The 23,136-nt window shown below is 40.7% G+C and overlaps 2 protein-coding genes and 1 pseudogene across 2 annotated transcripts in view; 2 read left to right on the plus strand and 1 right to left on the minus strand.

The window, feature by feature from the left end:
- The window catches only part of DNAH6 (dynein axonemal heavy chain 6), a 236,551-nt gene that overhangs the window by 169,788 nt on the left and 43,627 nt on the right, over window positions 1–23,136 (plus strand). The window contains exons 57-63 of the mRNA XM_041756154.1: window positions 825–989; window positions 2,878–2,945; window positions 4,825–5,005; window positions 9,104–9,283; window positions 10,441–10,674; window positions 11,549–11,684; window positions 15,688–15,857. Of these exons, the coding sequence (XP_041612088.1) occupies window positions 825–989; window positions 2,878–2,945; window positions 4,825–5,005; window positions 9,104–9,283; window positions 10,441–10,674; window positions 11,549–11,684; window positions 15,688–15,857 (1,134 nt within the window). The remainder of the gene's footprint in view (window positions 1–824; window positions 990–2,877; window positions 2,946–4,824; window positions 5,006–9,103; window positions 9,284–10,440; window positions 10,675–11,548; window positions 11,685–15,687; window positions 15,858–23,136) is intronic.
- The window catches only part of TRABD2A (TraB domain containing 2A), a 116,412-nt gene continuing 97,616 nt past the window's right edge, over window positions 4,341–23,136 (minus strand). Inside the window, exons 8-9 of the transcript XR_005987938.1 lie at window positions 10,134–10,210; window positions 4,341–4,852 (exon numbers count right to left, since the gene is read on the minus strand). The gene's annotated coding sequence lies outside the window, so the exon portion shown is untranslated. The remainder of the gene's footprint in view (window positions 4,853–10,133; window positions 10,211–23,136) is intronic.
- Window positions 21,539–22,528, plus strand: LOC121491345 (annotated as a pseudogene).

Below are 23,136 nucleotides of genomic sequence, written 5' to 3' on the forward strand. Positions count from 1 at the left end.
TATATTTATTTTATATATTATAAAACTTTTGTTTTATGAAAATAACTTACATTCTAGGGTATCATATCACAGTGTGAACTAGATTTGTTAACTATGGATTACAATTAAATTTTGACAGCTCCTGGGCCATGGACCTCCATTGCATCCATGCTGACATGAAGATGTTTGTCATGGGGTCCAATAGAAGTGTCTGCCCAGGTTCTTACCCACAATCAAATTTGCTTTGAGGGAAAGAAAATAACTGTCATACAGAAATAGGGCCACAAATTTTTTCTATAATGAGTCAGATATTTTCGGGTTTTTTTTTTTTTTAGGCTGCATACAGTCTCTGTAAAAGTATTATTCAAATGAATATTTTTCTTAGTCTTTGTTTGGTTTTACGGTTTTGTTTTTACAACCCTTTCACAGAGTGAAATCATTTTCAGCTTAAGAGCCATACAAAAACAGGCCACAGAGGGTGGGATTCGACCTGCAGGCTGTAGACCTCCATCCCCTGCCTTAGAGCAGCCATGAACAGATCATTTGTCAGGGTTCTGTTGAAGGGCTACCTATAGAGACCCTCCTTTCTCAGAGTCTTCCTTATGGGGATGATTGGTATGCACAGTTAGTCTTAACAGCTGTATTGCCTTCACATGCTCTTAATTGCTTAGACTACTACCCATAAGATAACCCCTGGAAAATACACAGAGGTAGTGAGTGCGCAGTAAGTAAGTAGATCACGGGAAAATTGTTCATTGAGTAAATTTGGAGGCCTAAGGAATTTAGAGAATTTGATGCTGTCCATTTTAATGGCTTATTTTTTGTATTCTATTTTAACTTTTAAGCTTAAAGAAACCTTGGATCCAGCTCTAGAACCCATTCTCTTGAAGCAGACTTTCATGAGTGGTGGACGGCTGCTCATTCACCTTGGAGACTCAGACATTGATTATGACAAAAACTTTAGGTTCTATATGACAACCAAATTGCCAAATCCCCACTACCTGCCTGAGGTATGAGCTGCTGGTCTGGAATTCCCAGCCTGAATGGACTATACATGTGATGGGTCTCTGACGTTTGGTGGGCCTCCCCCAGGTCCCTCTTCCCCCTCTGCTCTTCCACCCCCCTTCATTCCACTGTCCTCCACTCTTGCTTCTCTTCTGCATCCTGACTCTGATTCTAGTTGCCCTTCTATTTGCCATTCAATTGGACTTGAGTCCCTCCCCACCTGGTCCCTAGGCTCTGGACCGTCCGCTGCCCTGTTGCTCCTTTTCTGCGCTCTTGCCACCTCCCTCTGGCCCCACAGCTGCTTTCAGAACACAGGCCAGCACTCTCTTCTAATCATTCTGTTCTCTCCTTCAGCTCAATGCCATTTGTGCCCTTCTTCTTGTGGCTCATAAATGACCTAGGGCTTCACTTAGAGTCTGTGGGGAGAGGGGAACATGCTGATGTTAACATTTGCAAATGCCCGTGGCAATCAGCCCCAAATAAATAAGTTGCTTGCTTGAAAACTCTGGTGACTGGCACCATCAGAGAGTCAAACATCCAGTGTGTCTGTACTTAGAGTTCTGGAGGATGGGGTATCTTGTTCTCCCTCATACCCTTAGACTGTGAGGGGATCTGTGTGAACCTCACTTCCACATGCCTGTCCCTGAGCCACGATGGGAGTGGGAAGAACCCCTACTCTTGGGCTGCAGAGCCCAAGGCAGTTGCAACAGAAATGAAACCACCTGGGTCTATTTTCTCCCCTCCTGCACAGGGCTCCAAGGGGTCATGCCTCCCGTGTAGCCCCCAGTGCTGCCCCAGCTCCAGGCAGGACCTTCCCAGCCCGGCGGGTCTCCCCTTCTCCAACAGGGCCCACGCGATAGGGGAAAGAACTTCACTAATCAGAACTTACTCCCTTTCTCTCCCCTCGCACACCCCAAGAACTGAAATCCTTCCATAAACCATTCCACATAGTATCATTTCTAGTTATTGATCTTCTCATAGCTACCTGTCTTCTCTGACTGTGCTTAAGTGAGATGGAACTGATACACTCTTGAATAAGATGAGGGATATGCCACTAAAAGCCCAGATCAGGATATTCCTTGTCAGCACACAGCCACTGGCAGAGCTCATGTCCCAAGTTCCACTGTGAGGTTTAGAAAAGTGACTGATGTGCCGATGACTTACAACCTTCTCACTCACTCCACTTCTGAGAGGGAGCATCGCACACCTTACCTAACATTAGCTCTGTGACTCTGGCCAGTTATTCCAGTTCCTGGATCCTCAAGTCAATTAACCAAGAAGTGGAGATAAAGCCTACTTCAAGGATTTGTTGTGAAGATTAAATAAGAATAACATGTAAAATACAGAGTGTTCATTTCTTTTTGTTGACACAATATACATATAAAGCTCTATTTATTACCAGTAATTGCTTTTTTTTTAACAAGGACAAACTATGTACAAGTCACTGTAACTAAGTGATTTTATTACCTCATTTGGTCTTCACAAATATCCTATGAGTTATAACTATTATTATCCCAATTTTTAAGTATCAGGAACTGAGGCTCAGCATGGGTGAGGTGGTTTGTCCAACATTCACTAAAGGGTGCATCTAGAATAAGACCCCAATTTTTCTAACCCTTTGCTGGCTCACCTTTCCTGAAAGCACCATGTAGGGTTCTATAACTGTGGCTGGTAAGGAACAAGATTGTCACTCATACTGCAGGGGAAGTCATATTAGGATTTTCTAAGACCTAGTACACTTGGTGGGTGGTGGGTGGGTGGGTGGGTATGTTCACAATTAGATCTCAGATACATCCAGCCATGTAATAATGAGCCATGTTCTAAGAAAGAAAGCACTTCTTATTTTACCCATCTGAACTTAAGCATTTTTATGTAAATCTGCTTCTCTTTTAGGTGTGCATTAAAGTTACCATCATCAATTTCACTGTAACCAAATCAGGTCTAGAGGATCAGTTATTAAGGTAAAAAAAGGAGGGGCAGGGGGAGCAAGCACAGTTTTCTAATATTTTGTTTAGAAATTGTGACAAAACATTTTAATGTGTGAAAGCACCACTCACCAGTTCTCAGTCATAAAGATGATAGTAAAGGACCAGGTTCTTCATCTCTTGTCACTTTGGCAGCTGCCAATTTCACTCAGTCTTCTCAAGGAGATTAGGGATTCTCAATCACGGTTTGGACCAGGTCTTCAGCCCAGCCCTGCCTCTTCCCCTTCACTGGGGTTTCCAGTCTTGGGCAAGTGAATGAAGTCAGTGGTTGTGTGGCTCCTTGAGATGCTTTGCTCCATACCTGTGAGAAAAACTCCCAAATACAGCTTTCCTCTTTTACCTGTCTGTCTACATGTGTTTTCTTGGTGTACTTAATTTTACCTATATTTTTCCACCTCAAAAAAATACCCTCTTTCAGTACACTCTGTGATTAATTCTCTCTTCCCAAAAATGAGATTATGAATTGTTGATATTAATTATCAGAATTAGCCAACAGGCATAAGAGACAAAAAATGTATTTATTGAAATAATATCATTTATATTAGTTAAAAACTCATTATATGTGTGTGTGAATATATATGAGTATGTATGTGTATATTCATACACTAATTCTAAAGGAAAAAATAATTTAGACCCACGTTTAAAATAAGTTGTCAAGCCCCTCAAGTCAGGCCAAAATTGGGTCAAGATCACCTAGATGTATTCCCATAATCACTGAGTGTGAGGCATGTTTTCCTTGTTTATTTTAGGTATCTATTCTAACAACTGCTAACTTAACTTCCACTAGGCTTCTTTCCAGACAAAGGATAGACTACATTTTATGGACATGTTTGAAGGACATGGTTGACCAGTTTTCATACCAGTGCACTCCCATGAAGAGTTAACACATAGTTATGTCACAAGCTGTCAGCACGTTAGACTGCTGGGGACACAGAGAAGTGCCCTGGAAGAGAGAATGTCGAAGCTCAGGTGTAGAGTACAGAATCTCTGGGTTATATTTTATACTCCTCTCTTCTGAAAAAATTATTTAAGCAAATGAACTTAAGATTTCTTATGGTGTTCAGATATTAATTTTTAAAGTTTCTGAAATCAGTATGTACATAATAAATGAACAATGAGGAAGTTCATCCTAGTGGGTAAAGCATGTGCCCTGGAGTCAGCTAAGTCAGGGACAAGGCCAGCTCCACCTCTCAGAACCACTAGACCTCAGGAAGTGTCCCCCTAGGTTCTGTTCCCTCCTCTGCAAGCTGGGGTGGTAATCATAGTGCCCACCTCACAGGAGCATTCAAAGAATTAAAAGAGAAATCTGCATAAAATCCTAAGTGGGGCACCTGGCACTGAGTAATGCTTAATAAAGATTAGTTCCGGCAAACATAGGACTGGGAGCAAATTACGAAAGCACAAGTGAAAGGAGATCTAAGTTCACATGTTTAGACAGGGGTGGAGCTGGAGGTAAGCCCCTTTATTAGACCTAGTCAAGACTTGTTTCATGGAGGTGCTAGAATTTCAGAATTGCCCTTAAAAAGAATGTCCAGGCACCATTTTCAGACTGGCACAAGCAAGCATTAGAAACAGAAATTGAAGGATTAGGAAACCAAAGAACTGAGAAGGTTTTCCAAAGAGAAGACGAGCAGAAGCTATGGGGACAGTGATAGGGTGTCAGTTTTGAAATACAAGATAAAGAATCAGAACTAACAAGTTATTCAGTGAAGAGCCACTGTGTAAACCCAGCAAAGAAGGGCCTGATGCACTAGGATTTGGCTAGCACCCTTTGTACTCAGCTAAGTAGCAAAGATAGAAGCAATTTCAGGGCACTGCTAACGCCATAAGTGAAGTCTTCCAACTTCGGTTCCAGTGACGTGGTACGACTCGAAAAACCGGAGCTGGAGGAACAAAGAATCAAGCTCATTGTGAGGATCAACATAGATAAAAACCAGCTGAAAAGTATCGAGGAGAAAATCCTGAGAATGCTCTTTACATCTGAGGGAAATATTCTGGACAACGAAGAACTTATTGACACACTCCAGGACTCAAAGGCAAGGAAAATAGTTTCAGCATTGATAGAAGGGGTGTTGCTTCGGAAGTTACAACTGCAGCTTTGGAGGGTACCACCAAGTATCTTATAGCAAGAATGGTACGGCCACACCTGGATTGTCAGGGGTAACACAAGAGTGAGCCGAGTTGGCAGGACCTCTCATCCCCCAATGGAAGAGGAGGTAGATAGATTGTGGACAACTGTTCCTCTTGTCTGTAGTTTTTAAATCAAGCAGGGCATGTAAAGAACTGGGACAGGAGCAATTATATCCACATTAATATCACCCCCTTCAGGAAGCCTCCGGGGTATGCCCAGCAGGAATTAATCTCTTTGTCCTTGGAACATCTGAACCAAGTTATCTGACCTCTTTTACAGCCCTTGACGTTGTTTACCTTATGTCACCATTCTCACATCCCATGTCTTAAATCCCATGTTAGGCTGTTCAATTCAGTGTGGAATCTGTGAATAGTTCAGCTTGATACTCCTTCTCCAAGGGCTAACGATGTCCTTGTGTATAACTGGCGCTCAATAAAAATGTCATAATCATAAGATGAAGTTTTACATTAAACCCATAATCTTGTACTAAACCATTTCTCCAATTCAAACTATAATTTTAAAAGTATACTGGGAACATAACCCATAAAATGATTTTCATCCATTCATGAGAAACAGAAAATGACTCACTAAAAAGAAATCCTTTTGACATGAAGTACAGATGACCATGTTCTTTGTCCTTCAGTGATATCAGAAATGATACTGCTTTATATCCTACAGTCTCTTGAGATCTCAGTATTTAAACAATAATAAGTAATTTTGGGTCTTCCATTTCTTTCCTCTCTTTGCTTCTTTGTACTTCAGTCTCTGTATCCTCTTTCCATTCACTCTTCCTTGGGTTTTAGTTTCTGGAAGTCAGTGGTTAACCCATTTATTATTTTTTTATCAAAGCTTTACATGTGGGGTGCCTGGGTGGCACAGTCGGTTAAGCATCTGACTCTTGGTTTCATCTCAGGTCACAATCTCAGGGTCACGAGATCGAGCCCCATATTGGGCTCCACACTTACTGCCACGTCTGCTTAAGATTCTCTCTGCCTCTCCCTCTCCTTCTGTCCCTCCCGCTTATGCTCTCTCTAACTCAATCTTCAAACCTTTACATACAAATTGCTTAAAGAATGACCTATTTGTACAAGGTTTGTGATAGCATTCCCTGCCTTCTCTATGCCTGCCACCACCACCACTACCACCGTGAATTCCTCCATAAAGACAACTACATTCATCTTGTTTTATTTGCAGTTTTACATCTTTTCTCTAAATAATGGACTCATATTGCTAATTGTAGTTTTTCTTTTATACATTCACTGTCATCTATACTTTTACCACACATCTACATATATACATACACACACCCTCTTCCCATCCCCTAGCCTCCTACTGTACTTATATCCTGATTATAGTTAAACATCCAATGTTTATATTACCTAGAAGTATAAAGATTTGGCTGCAACTATTTTAGAGGGCTGATAACAGGAGAAGAACCAGGTGTCAGCATCCAGTGTATATACTTTTACCTAATCTGTTTTCATTATGGTACTTGGCCTTTAACTGTCCTTGGCTTCCTTCCACCAAAAAATCCTCTTTTAATTTCCACAGGAATGAAACCTCTATTTTTCAGTTAGACTGGGGAAGAGACAACCCCCTGACTGGGTGGGGAGATGATTTGGGAGTCGATCAACCAATTCTTATTATAGGTCCTTCCTGCTTCCAGTGGTTGGATGCCTCTAATTCTTAAGCCTTTTGCAGGGGTTGTATTTTACAAATTGAGTGATTTCTTGGTTTTCCCCTTTGCCAGTTTAGGAATCTATTTTCCCAAGTAAGCTAAGTCATTACCACTCTATTCTCTTTCCAGTTCCCAAAGTTTTATGGATATTTCAATCTCTTCTGTTCTTCCTATATTTGTGGGTTTGCACAGTTTTCAAAAATCTCTTTACTATAACTGTATCATGGTTTCAGTAGGGAGTAAAATAGATACATGTGTTCTCACTGCCTTCTTTCTCTATAAGCTAGTTTCTGTGTCTTCAGGGAGTTGCCTTGAAGATAGCCTTTCTATAAGGCAGAGAGAGGACTTGTTCCTGAGCTGCATTTGTGCCACTTCCTGCCTATAGTTTGTACTCCCTTAAACCCTCAGAGCCCTCATTTTAAGTTTTGGCACTTTTTTAATGGTCTCTACACCTAATGTGGAGCTTGAATCCACAAGCCTGAAATCGAGAGTCACATGTTCCTCTGATTAAGCCAGTCAGATGCCCCCCAAAGCCCTCATTTTAAAATATGTATCATATTCCCTAATCACTGCTGAGGCCTCAAGTCGCTTAGGCATAATATCTATAAGTAGTTACTAAGCTCAGGTGTAGTCTTCTAATATTCTCAGACATAAAAAAGTAGTCCACTTTGTTTTCTCTTTAGCCCTAGGATTCTTCATTATCAGGGCCATGGGATCCCCCCAAAATAAAAAATTGTTTGCAGGTGGGTCTCCTTGATCCAACTGCTCCCATATCAACTTCCTTTTTCCTACTCATACGTAAATTCTTTAGTTGAGGCCAGCATTGAGATTGAGGTTTTCCACTCACCTCTCCCCTTTCTTGTCTCCTCAGGCTCCTAAGCTGTCAGTACAAAAAGAATTTGAGCCTTTGATTCCTGAAGGATGAGGCAGACAGTCTAAAACTTAGCCACCAGCCACATGAGGCTACTGAGCACCTGAAATGTGGCTAGCCCTGAATTAAGATATGTTGTTAGTATAAAATACACACCAGATTTCAAAGACTTAATCCAAAAAAAAGTTAAAAATCTCAGTAATTTTAAATAGATTGTATGCTGATATAATCAATATATATTGAGTCCTATTGGCCTAACTAAAATTATTGTTAATTTTTTGTTAATTTTTCTAAAGATTTTATTTATTCATGAGAGACACAGAGAGAGAGGCAGACACAGGCAGAGGGCGAAGCACACCTCACGCAGGAAGCCCAGTGTGGCACTTGATTCTAGGACCCTGGGATCACGCCCTGGGCCAAAGGCAGACACTCAACCGCTGAGCTACCCAGGTGTCCCACTGTTAAAATTAATTTCATTTGTTTCCTTTGCTTTTCATAAATCTAGAAAAAATAGAATTATATATGTGGCTCACATTATGTTTCTGTTGTGCAGCAGGGTCTAGATAGAAAGCCTGCTCAGACCCCCTTTTTAGCTTTCCTTTCAACAGAACCAATATTGAACAGCAGTTCCCATGGTGATTTTTCATGGTCCCTGCCCTAGACCCTTTGACTTTCTAGAGGCAAATCCCCAACCCAGGAATATCCACAGTTGAAAGAAATAAGGGTTGGGAGAGGAGGACAGATAGGCAGCAAATATAGAGAGACTAAAGGGGCCAGAGAAATGATCCTTAGAAAGCCCATTGGCCAGAAGGCTCCCCAGAGCCACTAACCCAAACAGCAAAGACCGCCAATATCTCCAACAACTTAGGTGTATAACCTTTCACAAGCAAGCCTTCCCAAACAGCTATATGTTGCCTTATCTACACTGGGGAACACTAGGGAAACTAAGAGGAGAATATTGGTCTTCCTCATTATTCCAGAGTAGAATGGGATACCACTTCCTTCCAGGCTCTCTCTACCCTCCTCTTTGGGACATTTTCTTGGATGCCCCTTCTCCCTTCATACCTTCTTCTGCTATGGGTTCCTACATCATTTGAAAACTGCTCATGGGGAAATCAGGGAGCAACTGGGAATACTGTGTTAGTGTTTCCATTTCAGAAGTCACTCAGATTCAAGTCTCAGAGAAGTGCTGCTCCAGTTTTGTCAGGGCTGCTTGTGTGGCCTGTTCCCTTTTGCTATTCCACACTCCGGAAGGAAAGAGGTCAGCTCAGTCAGGGGAAGCTCACAGAGTCCTGAGACTCAGTCATTCCATCTGGGGACCCCCTTACTATTATAATCGCTAATTCACTCTATCCTTATTTCCTTCCTAGACCTAACTGGATCTATTCCCAAAATCCCACCATTTTTTTTTTAAAAAGGGATCCTTAAGAACTTGTTTTCATATATTTATTCAGATTACTTCTGGTGCCATTAAAATCAGGCTAAAGGAAGCTGAGTCCACTGAAATGATGATAAATATCGCTCGTGAGAAGTATCGTCCAGTAGCCACTCAAGGCTCCGTCATGTACTTTGTCATTGCAAGCCTCTCAGAAGTAGATCCTATGTACCAATATTCATTAAAATATTTTAAACAGGTAAGTGTGTTGTTTTGTCAGTGATCCAACTTCCTTTCCACTGTTAGACTTTTCTGTGCTATATCTCAAGTCTCTGCCAGCACTCACCTTAAGCGAATTGGTTTCTGTATCTTTTTTTCCCCAGAACTTTTTATACAACAGACTATCCAACCCCTTCCTGCACCTCCCAGCCTTTTTTTAGATGAATCATGCATGCGCTGCTCTCCTGCCCTTGGTTACTTCCCACTCCTCACCATATTACTGTGAGACTTTTGGTCTTTGTGGGGTCTCTACTTAATCTCATATTCACCCTTGAATCTCAGAATTCTCATGAGTAGGATACTTTGACCCCTCATCCTCTTTTTGGCAGGATTCCATCTTTCTCAAGAGCAAATGCAATGTCACAAAACTTCAGCAGTGTCAATTTACCTGAAGGTTTCCAGGGGTGATAGAGTTTGCATTACTCATATATCCCCAGTGATGCCCTCCATTCACCACCACAGTTTTTCTCAGTTACCAATGTGTGCCAAGGTTCACCATGTTTTATTTTGGCACCAAATGTCACATCTCCACTGGATTTTTAATTTCTTTGCTTCTTGTCAGGTTGTTAAAGAAAGCTCGATCCTCTTTTCTTCAGTGTGCTAAATAACACCTCCATTACCATTTGTCAACCAAACTTTGGGGAGACTTAACAAGGGCTTTCCCTTAAATTTTGGAGAAAATACTAGTATATTCTTCCCACACCCTAACAATCATCTTGGGGAAGTGCCAAGAAGAGCACATGACCTTCCCCTTCCCTTAGGCCTCTTACCACAAAGTGATTATCAACGCTGGGTTAAGGATATGAAAAAAATTGGTTCTGCTAGCTCACCTCCTTTTTCCTACGTTCTTCCTCACATCAAGATGATGCCTTTTGAATATTGTCAAGAGTTTGGCAGTGGCTCATTTCTGAAAAAAATGGGAAGAGGGAAGGGAATTCAGAAAATATCACTTATCGATTTGGGGTGAATTCTGGACTTCTTCATTGTACAGTATTCATCTCCTGTGCTATTTACCCACTGAATACAGGACCCTGAAGTGAGTGAGGAGTGAGGGGGCAGGAATGAGAAGCAGGGATTTTTTTTCCCCGCAGAAATGGAATTAAATCAGAGACACTGATAGAGTTCTGTTTCACACAGTTGTTCAATACAACAATTGAAACTTCTCTAAGGACAGATGATCTACAGCAGCGCTTGGAAATACTACTGGAACAAACCCTTCTAACCGCTTATGTCAATGTTTCGAGGGGACTTTTTGAACAGCATAAACTCATCTACAGCTTTATGCTCTGTGTTGAGATCATGCGTCAGCAAGAAAGCTTGACTGATGCTGAATGGAATTTCTTTCTCCGCGGTTCTGCTGGATTAGAAAAGGTACCTGTTTCAAGTTTAAATTGTAAATGTTATTCTAGGTAGGGCCCACAAGCACCTGCCAATGCTCTGCAGGGGCTGAAGGTATAACTGGGGCAGACACTGAGGGCCTAAGCGGCCAGGCTGTCACTTAGCTCCATCTCCAGTAGCTCGGTAATGTTGGTAAATTGAACCTCTTCAGGTAGCACTATCCTCACCTATGCAAGAGGAATGTCCAGAGTAACCAATGAGTTAATAGATGTGAACATGTTTTGAAAAGTTGGCCATCTTACAAATATGAAGAGTTAAAATTCAATAAATATTGTAATTCACAGATTTGGCAACAGTGTTTGGGAAATCACAACTCTCTCTTGCCTGGACACATCCTTTATTATAAAGCCCAGGAACTAATATGACTAAACTGTCGCCTTCTCGAATACTGTGATCTGAGTTCTGCTGCAGTTTCCTTGTGTTTATCCTCTTGTTAAACTTGCTCCAGCCCCTTAAACTGGCATATATCACCTACATACCACAAATCTAATGGCCCACAGAAGTAGCCACAGCACCCTCAACTCTTGCTGCCATTCCATCTTAGCCCCACTCTAAGCTTGGTTCTATCCTGCCAACCTTGAGCCCCTCTAAAGACATGATGTCTGCACCTATTGGCCAGTATTTTTGTCAGCCTGGAAAGCTTTCACCAGCTGCACTTCTGGGCAAAGGTCTTCAGGTAGAATTGATTCAACACCATTTCAGTCTCTCCCTGTCTTAGTACTTCTCCTAGGCAAATGGTTACTTTTAACATGCCATTGGAGCCTGCTCTTTCTCTTAGACAAGGTAAAAGCATACTTTGTGGTTGTCTTTGTGAATCATTACTTATTTTCTTTCTGTCTCCTAATAGGAACGCCCACCTAAGCCTGATGTTCCCTGGTTGCATACTGCCATGTGGTTCGCATGCTGTGACTTAGAAGAAACATTTTCAGTTTTTAAAGGACTTACACAATATATACTGCTACATCCTATTTGTATACGAATAGGTAATATGTCAAAATGGATCTGCTATAGGGAGTTGTTAACAGGCTCCTGAATCCTAACTTTGTTGTCTCTTTTAACCTCTTCTGCTATATCAATATTTTTCACTAAGAAATTTCTTCATTATTAAGAAATTGTGAACTGCTTGTTTTCCAGTTGAATGCTTGAGTTGAATGCTTAGCCCATGAACTTTCAGTACTTTATATTTATTATTATCTCCATTTTAAGGGGATATACTTAGGTTTAAGAATTGCTTTGTCTTTATCTCATAGGTTTGTTTGTTTTTTTTTTAACTTTTCATTGAAGGATGACATACATATAGAAAAGTGCACAAATCAACCCTGTATAACTTAGGGCACCTGTGTTGGTCAGTTGGTTAAGCTGATTTCTTGATTTCAGCTCATATCTTGATGTCAGGGTTATGAGTTCCAGCCTTGCATTGGGCTCCACACTGGGCATGGAGCCTACTTAAACTGTACAACTTGATTATCAAAAATTAACTGTACTTACAACCCACTACCCAAACCAAGAACTAGAAGAGTACCAGCCTCCCAGAATCCTCTTATACTCGCTCACAGGAGCCCTTCCCTCTCCCCCAGAGGTAGTCCTCTTAATTATAATATTCAATGTTAATTTTCCCCAAAAGTTTTAATATGTTGCCCTTTCAATTCTAAAAGTACACTTTTTAGTTTGAAAGTATTTAGGATTTGGGGGAACTATCTTATTACTGTTTATAAACTTAATTATGTTATGGAAATTATATACATGAATTGCATGACATTGATTCTCTGTAATTTATTTATATTTCAATCTACATAAAATGTTCCATATGTCTTTTCTCAGATTTCATATGTGACCTTTAGCTCAAATGTATTAATTATGTGTTTATTTATTAATGTTTTGTATTGATCTGTCAGTTTCTAAGTGAGGTATCAAGGTATACCACTATGATTGTCAATTTCACTTTGAAATTCCAGAATTTTTCCCATCATAACCTTGTGAAACTATGCTGTTCAGTATAAATAGGTTTAGGATTATTATCATCCTAGTAAATTATTCCTTTTTTACTAAATAATATTCCTCTAGGCATCCCTGCTGGCTCAGTGGGTTAAGTATCCAACTCTTAGTTTTGGCTCGGGTTATAATCTCATGGGCAGTGAGATCATGCCCTGCATCCGGCTCCATGCCCAACAGGGAGTCTGCTTAAAGATTTTCTCTCTTCCTCCCCCTCTGCCCTTCATCTCCCCCAAATAAATAATCTTTTTAAAAAAATAATATTCCTTGTTACTCTAAATAGTTCTTTGCCTTGAAATATATTTTTGAATGTTAATATAATTACAGCACAATTCTCTTTGTTAGTGTTCCCCCTCTAATTTCTATACTCTGTATTTTTTTACTCGTTTGAGTCATTGTGATGTTTTGGGTGTATCTTTAGTGGAATTTTGTTGAACAGTATGAGAGTCTCTTTCTCTTTTAACATGAAAGTTTTAATTCAAAGATATTTATTGCAGTTATTGATCTATTTTCAGGGACTCTCAACTGGGGAAGATTTTGTCTCCCAGGGGACATTTGGCAATGTCTAGAGACATTTTGGTTTGGGGTAGTGCTACTGGCATCTCATAGGTAGAAACCAAGGGTGTGGCTAAACATCCTGTAATACTCAGAACAATCTTCCAGAATAAACAACCACTTGGCCCAAAATGTTCATAGTGGTGAGACTGAGAAATCTTGATCTATTTGGACTTACTTATACCATCTTATTTTGTGGGGATGTTTTTTCTTGGCAACTGTTTTCTTTGCTTCATTTTTTCTTCTTTCTTACTTTTAGGTAGCTTACCCATTCTTTCATTTACCCCATACTTATTTGAAGTTCTGTGTTCTGTTTCCACTCTTTAACAATAACTCTTATACTCCTAATATGAATATTGATTTAACTAGTAAGTGTAGTGATTTAAAGTCTACATGGGCCAGCATTTCTGAGAAAGAGCTAGATGGAGCCTCATAATACAGAGGCAAAGAAAGAGGGAAGGAATGGAGGCTAGAAAGTGAAGTAATTTTTGGAACAACTCATCATGTTTAGACAAAAGGCACCATGTGTTGTCCCCGTCGATTGGGACTAAAGTTCAGCTATTTAAAACAACTTTCCTGCTTTTATTTTTTAAATTTCAGGGTAATTCTGGAAATTCTACACAATTGTAAAGGTTTATACACGTATGTGATAGGATGGCTTGTGTTCTGAAAGTGAGATTTAGATCTTTGTAGGTAAAGTTTAATAATTCCAATGTCATTCTTACCTTCAAAAGGTTCCTAATTGCCTTAATTTTCATTTATCTTTAATGGTTTCTCTTTTTTTAAGATTTTATTTATTTATTCATGAGAGACAGAGACAGAGACAGAGGGAGACACAGGCTCCATGCAGGGAGCCCAATGCGGGACTGGATCCCGGGTCTCCAAGGATCACGCCCTGGACTGAAGGCGGCGCTAAACCGCTGAGCCACCCGGGCTGCCCATCTTTGATGGTTTTTAAGTGCTTCATGTCCTATTAATTCAAAGTTATTTAAAATATGCTGTCTTATCCTCTCTCATTAGCCGGAATCCTAGTGATTATACAATAAATAATGAGAACCGCAAGAAAAAAGGAGTCCTTTTAGAATAAGCAGCTCTACTATCTGGTCCTCTGAATCATACAACCACATCTGTCATGTGCTGTGCCCTATGGTCTCATACCATGTAATTGTCTGTATTCCATATATAAATTAGAAGTCTTACAGAGGTTCACACTCCTCCAGGGCCATAGCCTCATGTGTAACTAAATTTCTGTTACACCTCTTTGTTTTTTTTGTTTTGTTTTTTTAATTTTTATTTATTTATGATAGGCACACAGTGAGAGAGAGAGAGAGGCAGAGACACAGGCAGAGGGAGAAGCAGACTCCATGCACCGGGAGCCCGACGTGGGATTCGATCCCGGGTCTCCAGGATCGCGCCCTGGGCCAAAGGCAGGCGCTAATTCGCTGTGCCACCCAGGGATCCCTACACCTCTTTGATTGCTATCATTAGACTCTCAGAGGAGAATCCCAGAAGACTAGCTGGAGAAGGTGGTTTGCTAGCTTGAAATTCAAGCCAACTATTTTGCCTAATGTCTGGCCAAAGGAACCTGTTTCATTACTGGAGGACAAACTGGCTGTGTTAGCTTGCTGGGAGGCTTACAGCACCCTGTATATACTCTGTACCTACAGGAATTTCAATACTAATTCTTGTTATGTGTTATAACCATTGTAAGGGCTAACTAGGATCCTAATCATTATGTGAAATGCAAGCCCACTTCTTCTAAGTATTCCATGGGTATTGTTTTTTTTCCCCATGGGTATTGTTTTTACTAGGGCATAAAGTTGTATATATGTCAATTTATTCACATGTCACTTAAATTGTTCAAATTATATATGGCAGAGCTTTCAGTTTGCTTCATCTGTCACAGAATGATAACTATGTGTTATTTCTTACCACTATTATGTTTTTTCTGCTTTTTCCTCTACCTCCAACAGTGATTGCTTGATGTATTTTTACACTATTATCTGGCACATATAGGTTCATGTTATTGTTTTTATTATGGGGTTTGTATTTTAATTAATATAACTTGAACTACTTTGTCCCATTTAATTTTATTTGCCTTGAATTCTAATTTATTCAGTGTTACTCTTATCACTTATTTTCTTTTGCTTACATTTGATTAATGTATCTCTATGCATTCTTTTATTTTTAACCCCTTTATTTTTTTAGCCCCTTTGTTTTTATTGTTTTAGCTTTGCTTTTTGTAAGTGGTTTGCTGTTGAATTTGTTTTCTGATCCAATTTTAAATTCTTCTTAATAGTTTGGATAGGTGGAGATTAATATATTTACATTTATAGTAAAAAACTGATAGTAAATGTAGAGATTTTTAAATTACCAAATAAATTAATTTCAAAGTCAAACCAACTCTAATTAAAGCATCTTTTTAAATTGTGTTTCCAGGATCTTTTGAGACTTATATTAACCCATATGAATGGGGAGGCTATTCTAAAATGAAGGAGGAAGAGGAATTCATGGCACAAGAAAAAGAGACTGAAAGCCATAATTATTGGCACCCAGTATTAAGTTCCTTCCAAAAGCTGATTCTCATTAAATGTTGTAAAGAAGAGAAGGTAGGATCTTTTTTTTTTAATTAAAGGACTGGGTTGTAGCTATTTCTACTAACATTCATCAACTAGTTATGATTCATAACCAATTAGATGTATTTGTTTAGAGAGTAACAATGGTCAAGTTTGGGAGAAGGTTCTAAGAAATAGAACCTGTTAATAACCTGTGTTATTAATAGAACATAGTGTTTTATACAGAAAATGATGAAAGAAAAGGCTAGAGAGCCAGCCAGGAACCTGTTATCCTTTCCTAGCATGCACCTTCAGGGACTTGTGCTCTCCAGAGAGGACAGTGGTCTGCTGTGAAGTGTTAATAGGAAATTGATGGGCTATTCAGATCTTGGCAACAATGGGAAGAAGGCATTAGAAGAGAACAAAACCATAGTTGCCAAGGCCAGTTTGAAGACTGTTGGACTGTTCTATGCAAGAAATTATGGCAGCCTGAATTAGGATAGAGGTAGTAGAGTGAAGAGATGGAGGGGGATATAGAGATGAGACAACTGGTATGGCTCTCAGTTTCTGCTTAGGTACCAAAGAGGATAGCTACAGCAACTACTAAGCAAATGTGAAGGGAGAAGCATGTCACAAAGATGTCACTAAGTCTGCAGTATCTGCCAGCTATCAGAGTATATAATAGTTTGGAAACTAATTAATATGTAGGCGGGAAACGCTAGAGAGAAATACGTTGTAGAAATAGAGAGTTGGTGATCATCAGCATTGATCTGAGAAGTTAAACCATGGGAGCTGTTAGAATCAGATAGGAATAATGTGATAATGCATAGTAGAATAAGAGGACAAGTGAGCAAAGGATGAGACCCTGAGAAGCACCAACTTTTAAAGGGCAGGAAGAAAGGATGAAAAGGAATAGTCACGGAGCAAAAAGAATACCAGGAGAAAAAAAAGTGACATGGAAACCAAAGAGGTATAGAGTTTCAGTACAACAAAAGTTATCAATAGAATGAATGAAGCAGTGCAGCCAGTTCCAGTTTTTATATATACACAGGTATAATTGCCGACGTCTTTGAGGATAAAGGAGTTATACCATCTGCTGAGAATTCTAGTGATGAGCTTTAGGAGGCACTGGAGAAAAATGATGGTTGTTCTTATGAGAAATGAGAATGAGAAAACTAACTGAAGAAAGCCTAAGTGTAGTTGGGAGATACTGATTCTCTGTTGTAGGATTTTCTGCCATCTCTATAAGAACACAGAAATTAGGTTGTGGGGTTTACCTGAGCCACAGATGATTGCAATGGAAGAATAGAGGATGCAAGGATGCAATTGAAACTGTTGGTAAAAGTAGTACTAGAAAGAGGAAGAGATCTAAGAAAGGGCTTCTAGACTGGAAGAAAAGGAAAAACCGTGGAAGTTTCTTTGGGGACAGATGTAGTTGGACTAGAGGTATAGCCAGAAGGATGGAAGAGTTGTGATCAACATTGACTTAACATTTCTAATACATAGTTCTGAGTGATGACAATGTCCTGAGGGTGGCCGAGGTTATAGGTGACTAAGGAAGAGAAGAGATAGTGTGTACTAAAGTCAGAGGTCAAGAAACTGAGGTTAGGATGTTGGATGGCTGGATGGTCCCCAACAAGATGGTAGCAAGACAATGCCTAGGACACAGTTGAGAAATCATTGTCATAGATGTGTAATGGAGAGTAAGGCTATGGTCCAGGTGGAAAATCTTCAGTGAATATGGGACAGTGGCTACCAGACTAGATGCTGACAAAAATGAAAGGATGACTAAGTGACAAGAGCCCCAAAGAAGGAAGAGTTTTAAATATTAAGACATTGAGGCTAGGAAATTCTAGACTATGAGAAATTTTGCAAAACATGCAATCTGGTTTCTTCAACAACACATTTTGTCCCTTTATTTGCTTGTTTGTTTTGCAAGGGAGAAGAGGAGAAGAAGTATGAAACTTATTAGATCCAAAGAGACTTAGACAAACCAACTGATCTCTATGTTTAAGTTTTATTTAGATCCTGATTTAAATATACTGTATTTAGGGATCCCTGGGTGGCGCAGCGGTTTGGCGCCTGCCTTTGGCCCAGGGCGCGATCCTGGAGACCCGGGATCGAATCCCACGTCGGGCTCCCGGTGCATGGAGCCTGCTTCTCCCTCTGCCTGTGTCTCTGCCTCTCTCTCTCTCTCTCTCTCTGTGACTATCATAAATAGTAAATAAAAATTTAAAAAAAAATTTAAATATACTGTATTTAAACACACACAGAGGCATTTGTAATTTCATTAGGGGAAGGTAAACACTGATTAGATATTTGGTGATGTTAAGGAATTACTGTTAATTGTTTAGATGTGATTATGGTACTGTGGTTATATGTTTTTTAAAGAGTCCTTATAGGGATCCCTGGGTGGCGTAGCGGTTTGGCGCCTGCCTTTGGCCCAGGGCGCGATCCTGGAGACCCGGGATCGAATCCCACATCGGGCTCCCAGTGCATGGAGCCTGCTTCTCCCTCTGCCTGTGTCTCTGCCTCTCTCTATCTCTCTGTGACTATCATAAATAAATAAAAATTAAAAAAAAAAATTTAAAAAATAAATAAATAAATAAATAAATAAAAATAAAGAGTCCTTATATTATATAGATAGGTGCTGAGGATGAGAAATAGGACACGTGATATTGCTTCAAAATAATCCTAAGGAGTAGGGGAGTAGGTGGGTGTATCAATGAAGGAAGATTGGCCTTTTCCTGGTAAATGTTAATACTGGGTAAAACATCAGGTTCATTAATCTCTGACTTTATATGTGTTTGAAATTTTTATAATAAAAAAAAATCAAATCACATCCTTGAACACCAGAACTCTCTTGCAACATATCCCAGCACAATTCTCTAAATGTGATCAAAGCTACAAATGATAGATACAGTCATACTAAATTCACAGAGGATTACTTGAAAATCTTTATTAAGGGGCACCTGGGTGGCTCAGTGGCTGAGCATCTGTCTTTGGCTCAGGTTGTGATCCTGGGGTCCTGGGATTGAGTCCCACATCAGGCTCCCTGCTGGGAATCTGCTTCTCCCTCTGCCTATCTCTCTGCCTCTGTCTCTGTGTCTCTCATGAATAAATAAAATCTTTAAAAAAAGAAAAGACCATCATAAGTAAATAAAAAAAAAAAAAGAAAATTCTTATTAATACATTCGACCAAAGACCATACTTGTGTTATACTATCCAATAAAATTTGCTTTATAAATCAACACGGAGGAGTCTGGAATTCGGATTAGGTTTCAGAAATGAAGGTCTAGATGATGCACTCCAAAAAGGACAAGGACCTGAATGAGTCAAAACCACCAATAAAATCACCCTGAAGAGAAGATCCAAGCATGACAATGTTGTACCAGCTATACTGACTCTCAAACAGATACTCTGATCAAGGCATTTGGGAACAACCCTTCCCCTGGTACTGATTCCAGAGAATGACTTGCTAAAGAAACTGGGATTCCAGAGTGAAGAATCCGAGTTCTAAATATCTGGATTCCCCGCCCAGAGGAAAAGAGAATCTGAGAAAGCCTTAGAACAAGGACAAAACCAGAGATAAAATCTATACAGTGAGAGACTGTTATTCCAAAGTCTGTTCACAAGCCGAGCCCATTGGGTACCCAGTGTTTCTAAATGGTAGAGTGAATTGCTCCTTTGGGAGAAGGAGAATGTTCAGTAGCTTTTGTGAGATACTGCAATCTTGCATAAAATTCAGCCTCCTTTGTAAATAGCATATTTGGGCTTCATTTCAAAAAACTCTAAGTTGGGGTGTCTGAATGGCTCATTTGGTTGAGCATCTGACTCTTAGTTTCAGCTTGGATCTTGATTTAAGGATTGTGAGTTCAAGCCTTGCATTGGGTTCCATGCTGGTCCTGGAGCCTACATTTTAAAAAAATTAAAATTAAAATTAAATTAAATTAAAAACCTCTAAGTAAACCAGATGGTAGAGTCATTAGAACTGCAACAGGAAGTAGACTACCTATCATTCCAACAATTCTTCCTTTGGCATCAGTTCTAACAACAGTTCTTAGGACACAGTTATTAGAAATTTGAACTAGAAAGGAAAAAAAACTATCATTTAGATCAGAGATGAATTAAAAAATTGTCTGATAGAGAATAATTCATCACCACACCAAAGCTAAGAAGTCCTGTATACCAGTGTTCCCAAACCTTGGTATGATTCAGAATTATTTTGAGGGCTTGGTAAATCACAGAGACCTAGAGCCTACCTCCCAGAGTTTCTGATTCAGCAGATCTGGGTAACTGGCTAAAAATCTTCATTTATACCAGCTTCCCAGATGATGATGGTGCTGATCCTGGAACCATATTTTGTGAACAACTGCTCTAATATGATTAGATAGATGATAGATAGATAGATAGATAGATAGATAGATAGATAGATAGATGATAGAAACAATCATTCTCAAAGCAGATGAATGAGGACATCAAGACCATATGTCGGGGATCCCTGGGTGGTGCAGCAGTTTAGCGCCTGCCTTTGGCCCAGGGCGCAGCCCTGGAGACCCGGGATCAAATCCCACGTCAGGCTCCCGGTGCATGGAGCCTGCTTCTCCCTCTGCCTGTGTCTCTGCCTCTCTCTCTCTCTCTGTGCAACTATCATAAATTAAAAAAAATTTTTTTAAAAAGACAATATGTCATGCAGCATTGTTGATTTCCAACACTAAATCTGCTGAGAACCCTAACCTTGACAGTCCTAGTGTTTCCATCTAGGCTTCCTCTACCTCAGGAAGGTGGCAGTCTCTTTGAGAGCCAAGTTTTCTCTCTCTGTTGAAAACCACAATGCAGACAGTCACCCAGGATGAAATCTTCTCAGAGAAACAGTTGTATAGCTTTTCCAACTTGAGAAACACCAGTTATATGAATGCAATTTCTCTTATCACTAAACTATACACTTAAAATGGTTAAAATGCTAAATTTTATATGTATTTTACTACAATTTAAAAAAAAAGTATTTAGGGGATCCCTGGGTGGCGCAGCGGTTTGGCGCCTGCCTTTGGCCCAGGGCGCGATCCTGGAGACCCGGGATCGAATCCCACATCAGGCTCCCAGTGCATGGAGCCTGCTTCTCCCTCTGCCTGTGTCTCTGCCTCTCTCTCTCTGTGACTATCATAAATAAATAAAAATTAAAAAAAAAAAAGAAAGATATAGCATTTAAAAAAAAAAAAAAGTACTTAGGTGTGATGAGAAGTGTGAGCACTCATGTTCTAGTAAAATGCATAATGTGGCAGCCACCTTCGCTCTTTACCTTTCATCTAATACACCATAACTTAAGTGAGGTTTGGCCACTCGGGAAGGATGATCAAGGGGTCATTATTCCAAATGTTTAAAGCTTACCTTTTCATCACAACAAAACAACCAGCAGGGAATTCTCAAACACAGAGTCTCTCAAGGGTGAATGTATACACTATCAGCCCATTAGTACCTTCAAAAAGTATGCACCTAAATTCAGGAATTCCCTATGGATTCTGATGGGGAAAATGAACTACAAAATGCTCTGATGGCCTCAGCCAGAGACTGTCAAAGATCAAGCAGCAAAACGTAATTCTAAGCAAGACATAATGGAATCACATATGTCAGAATTGGGGAACTCAATTTAAAAAGGAAGTGAGGCTCTCTGCTCCTCCCCGTTCGACAGACAGCCGCATCATCTGGTGCAGTGCCAGCCCTGTCCCCGAGACACAATGGTGAAGGTCGGAGTGAATGGATTTGGGTGCCTGGTCACCAGGGCTGCTTTTAACTCTGGCAAAGTGGATATTGTCGCCATCAATGACCCCTTCATGGATCTCAACTACATGGTGTACATGTTCCAGTAGGATTCTACCCACAGCAAATTCCACAGCACAGTCAAGGCTGAGAACGGGAAACTTGTCATCAACGGGAAGTCCATCTCCATCTTCCAGGAGCGAGATCCCGCCAACATCAAATGGGGTGATGCTGGTGCTGAGTATGTTGTGGAGTCCACTGGGGTCTTCACCACCATGGAGAAGGCTGGTGCTCACTTGAAGGGCGGGGCCAAGAGGGTCATCATCTCTGCTCCTTCTGCTGATGCCCCCATGTTTGTGATGGGCATGAACCATGAGAAGTATGACAACTCCCTCAAGATTGTCAGTAATGCCTCCTGCACCACCAACTGCTTGGCTCCTCTAGCCAAAGTCATCCATGACCACTTTGGCATCGTGGAGGGCCTCATGACCACCATCCATGCCATCACTGACACCCAGAAGACCACAGACAGCCCCTCTGGGAAGCTGTGGCGTGACAGCCGAGTGGCTGCCCAGAACATCATCCCTGCTTCCACTGGCGCCAAGGCTGTGGGCAAGGTCATCCCTGAGCTGAACAGGAAGCCCACTGGCATGGCCTTCCGTGTCCCCACCCCCAATGTGTCAGTTGTGGATCTGACCTGCCACCTGGAGAAAGCTGCCAAATATGACAACATCAAGAAGGTAGTGAAGCAGGCATCGGAAGGCCCCCTCAAGGGCATCCTGGGCTACACTGAGGACCAGGTTGTCTCTTGTGACTTCAACAGTGACACCCACTGTTCCACCTTCGACGCCGGGGCTGGCATTGCCCTCAATGACCACTTCATCAAGCTCATTGCCTGGTATGACAATGAATTCGGCTACAGAAACCGGGTGATGGACCTCATGGTCCACATGGCCTTCAAGGAGTAAGAGCCTCCTGGACCACCAGCCCCAGCAAGAACAAGAGGAAGAGAGAGGCCCTCAGCTGCTGGGGAGTCCCCGCCCCAACTTAATCCCCCAACACACTGAGAATCTCCTGACCTCCAATTTACATCCTAGACCCCGAGGAAGGGGAGGGGCTTGGGGAGCCTTACCTTGTCATGTACCATCAATAAAGTATACTGTACCCAAAAAATTAAAAAATTAAAAATAAATAAATAAATAAAAAGGAAGTGAGAGGAGCTCCTAGCAAAGGACTTGGTAATAAAGAGGGAAGAGACTAAAAATGTCTGATCCTGCAGCCAAACATGGGACTTTCAGAGGGCAGTCTTCAAGAAATGCCTAACCCCCTAGGTCATAGATGTGGGAAATCTGAAGCAGTTCCACATCAAATTCTTGCCAGGATTACCATAAAGATCCTGATGAGAATAAAACTGTATAATTCCAGAAGGGTCACAGAAGTGGATCCAATCCAGTTTGTGATCTGGAAGGAACGTGAGGAACAAGCAGGTCAGTGCACACTCTCGAGGAACCTACAGGAGCATGGTACAGGAAGCATCTAGAGAAAGACCCCAAAATAACTTCAGACTTAAGATCAC

This window comes from Vulpes lagopus, chromosome 5 (assembly GCF_018345385.1).
Source record: "Vulpes lagopus strain Blue_001 chromosome 5, ASM1834538v1, whole genome shotgun sequence".
NCBI classification, from domain to species: domain Eukaryota; kingdom Metazoa; phylum Chordata; class Mammalia; order Carnivora; family Canidae; genus Vulpes; species Vulpes lagopus.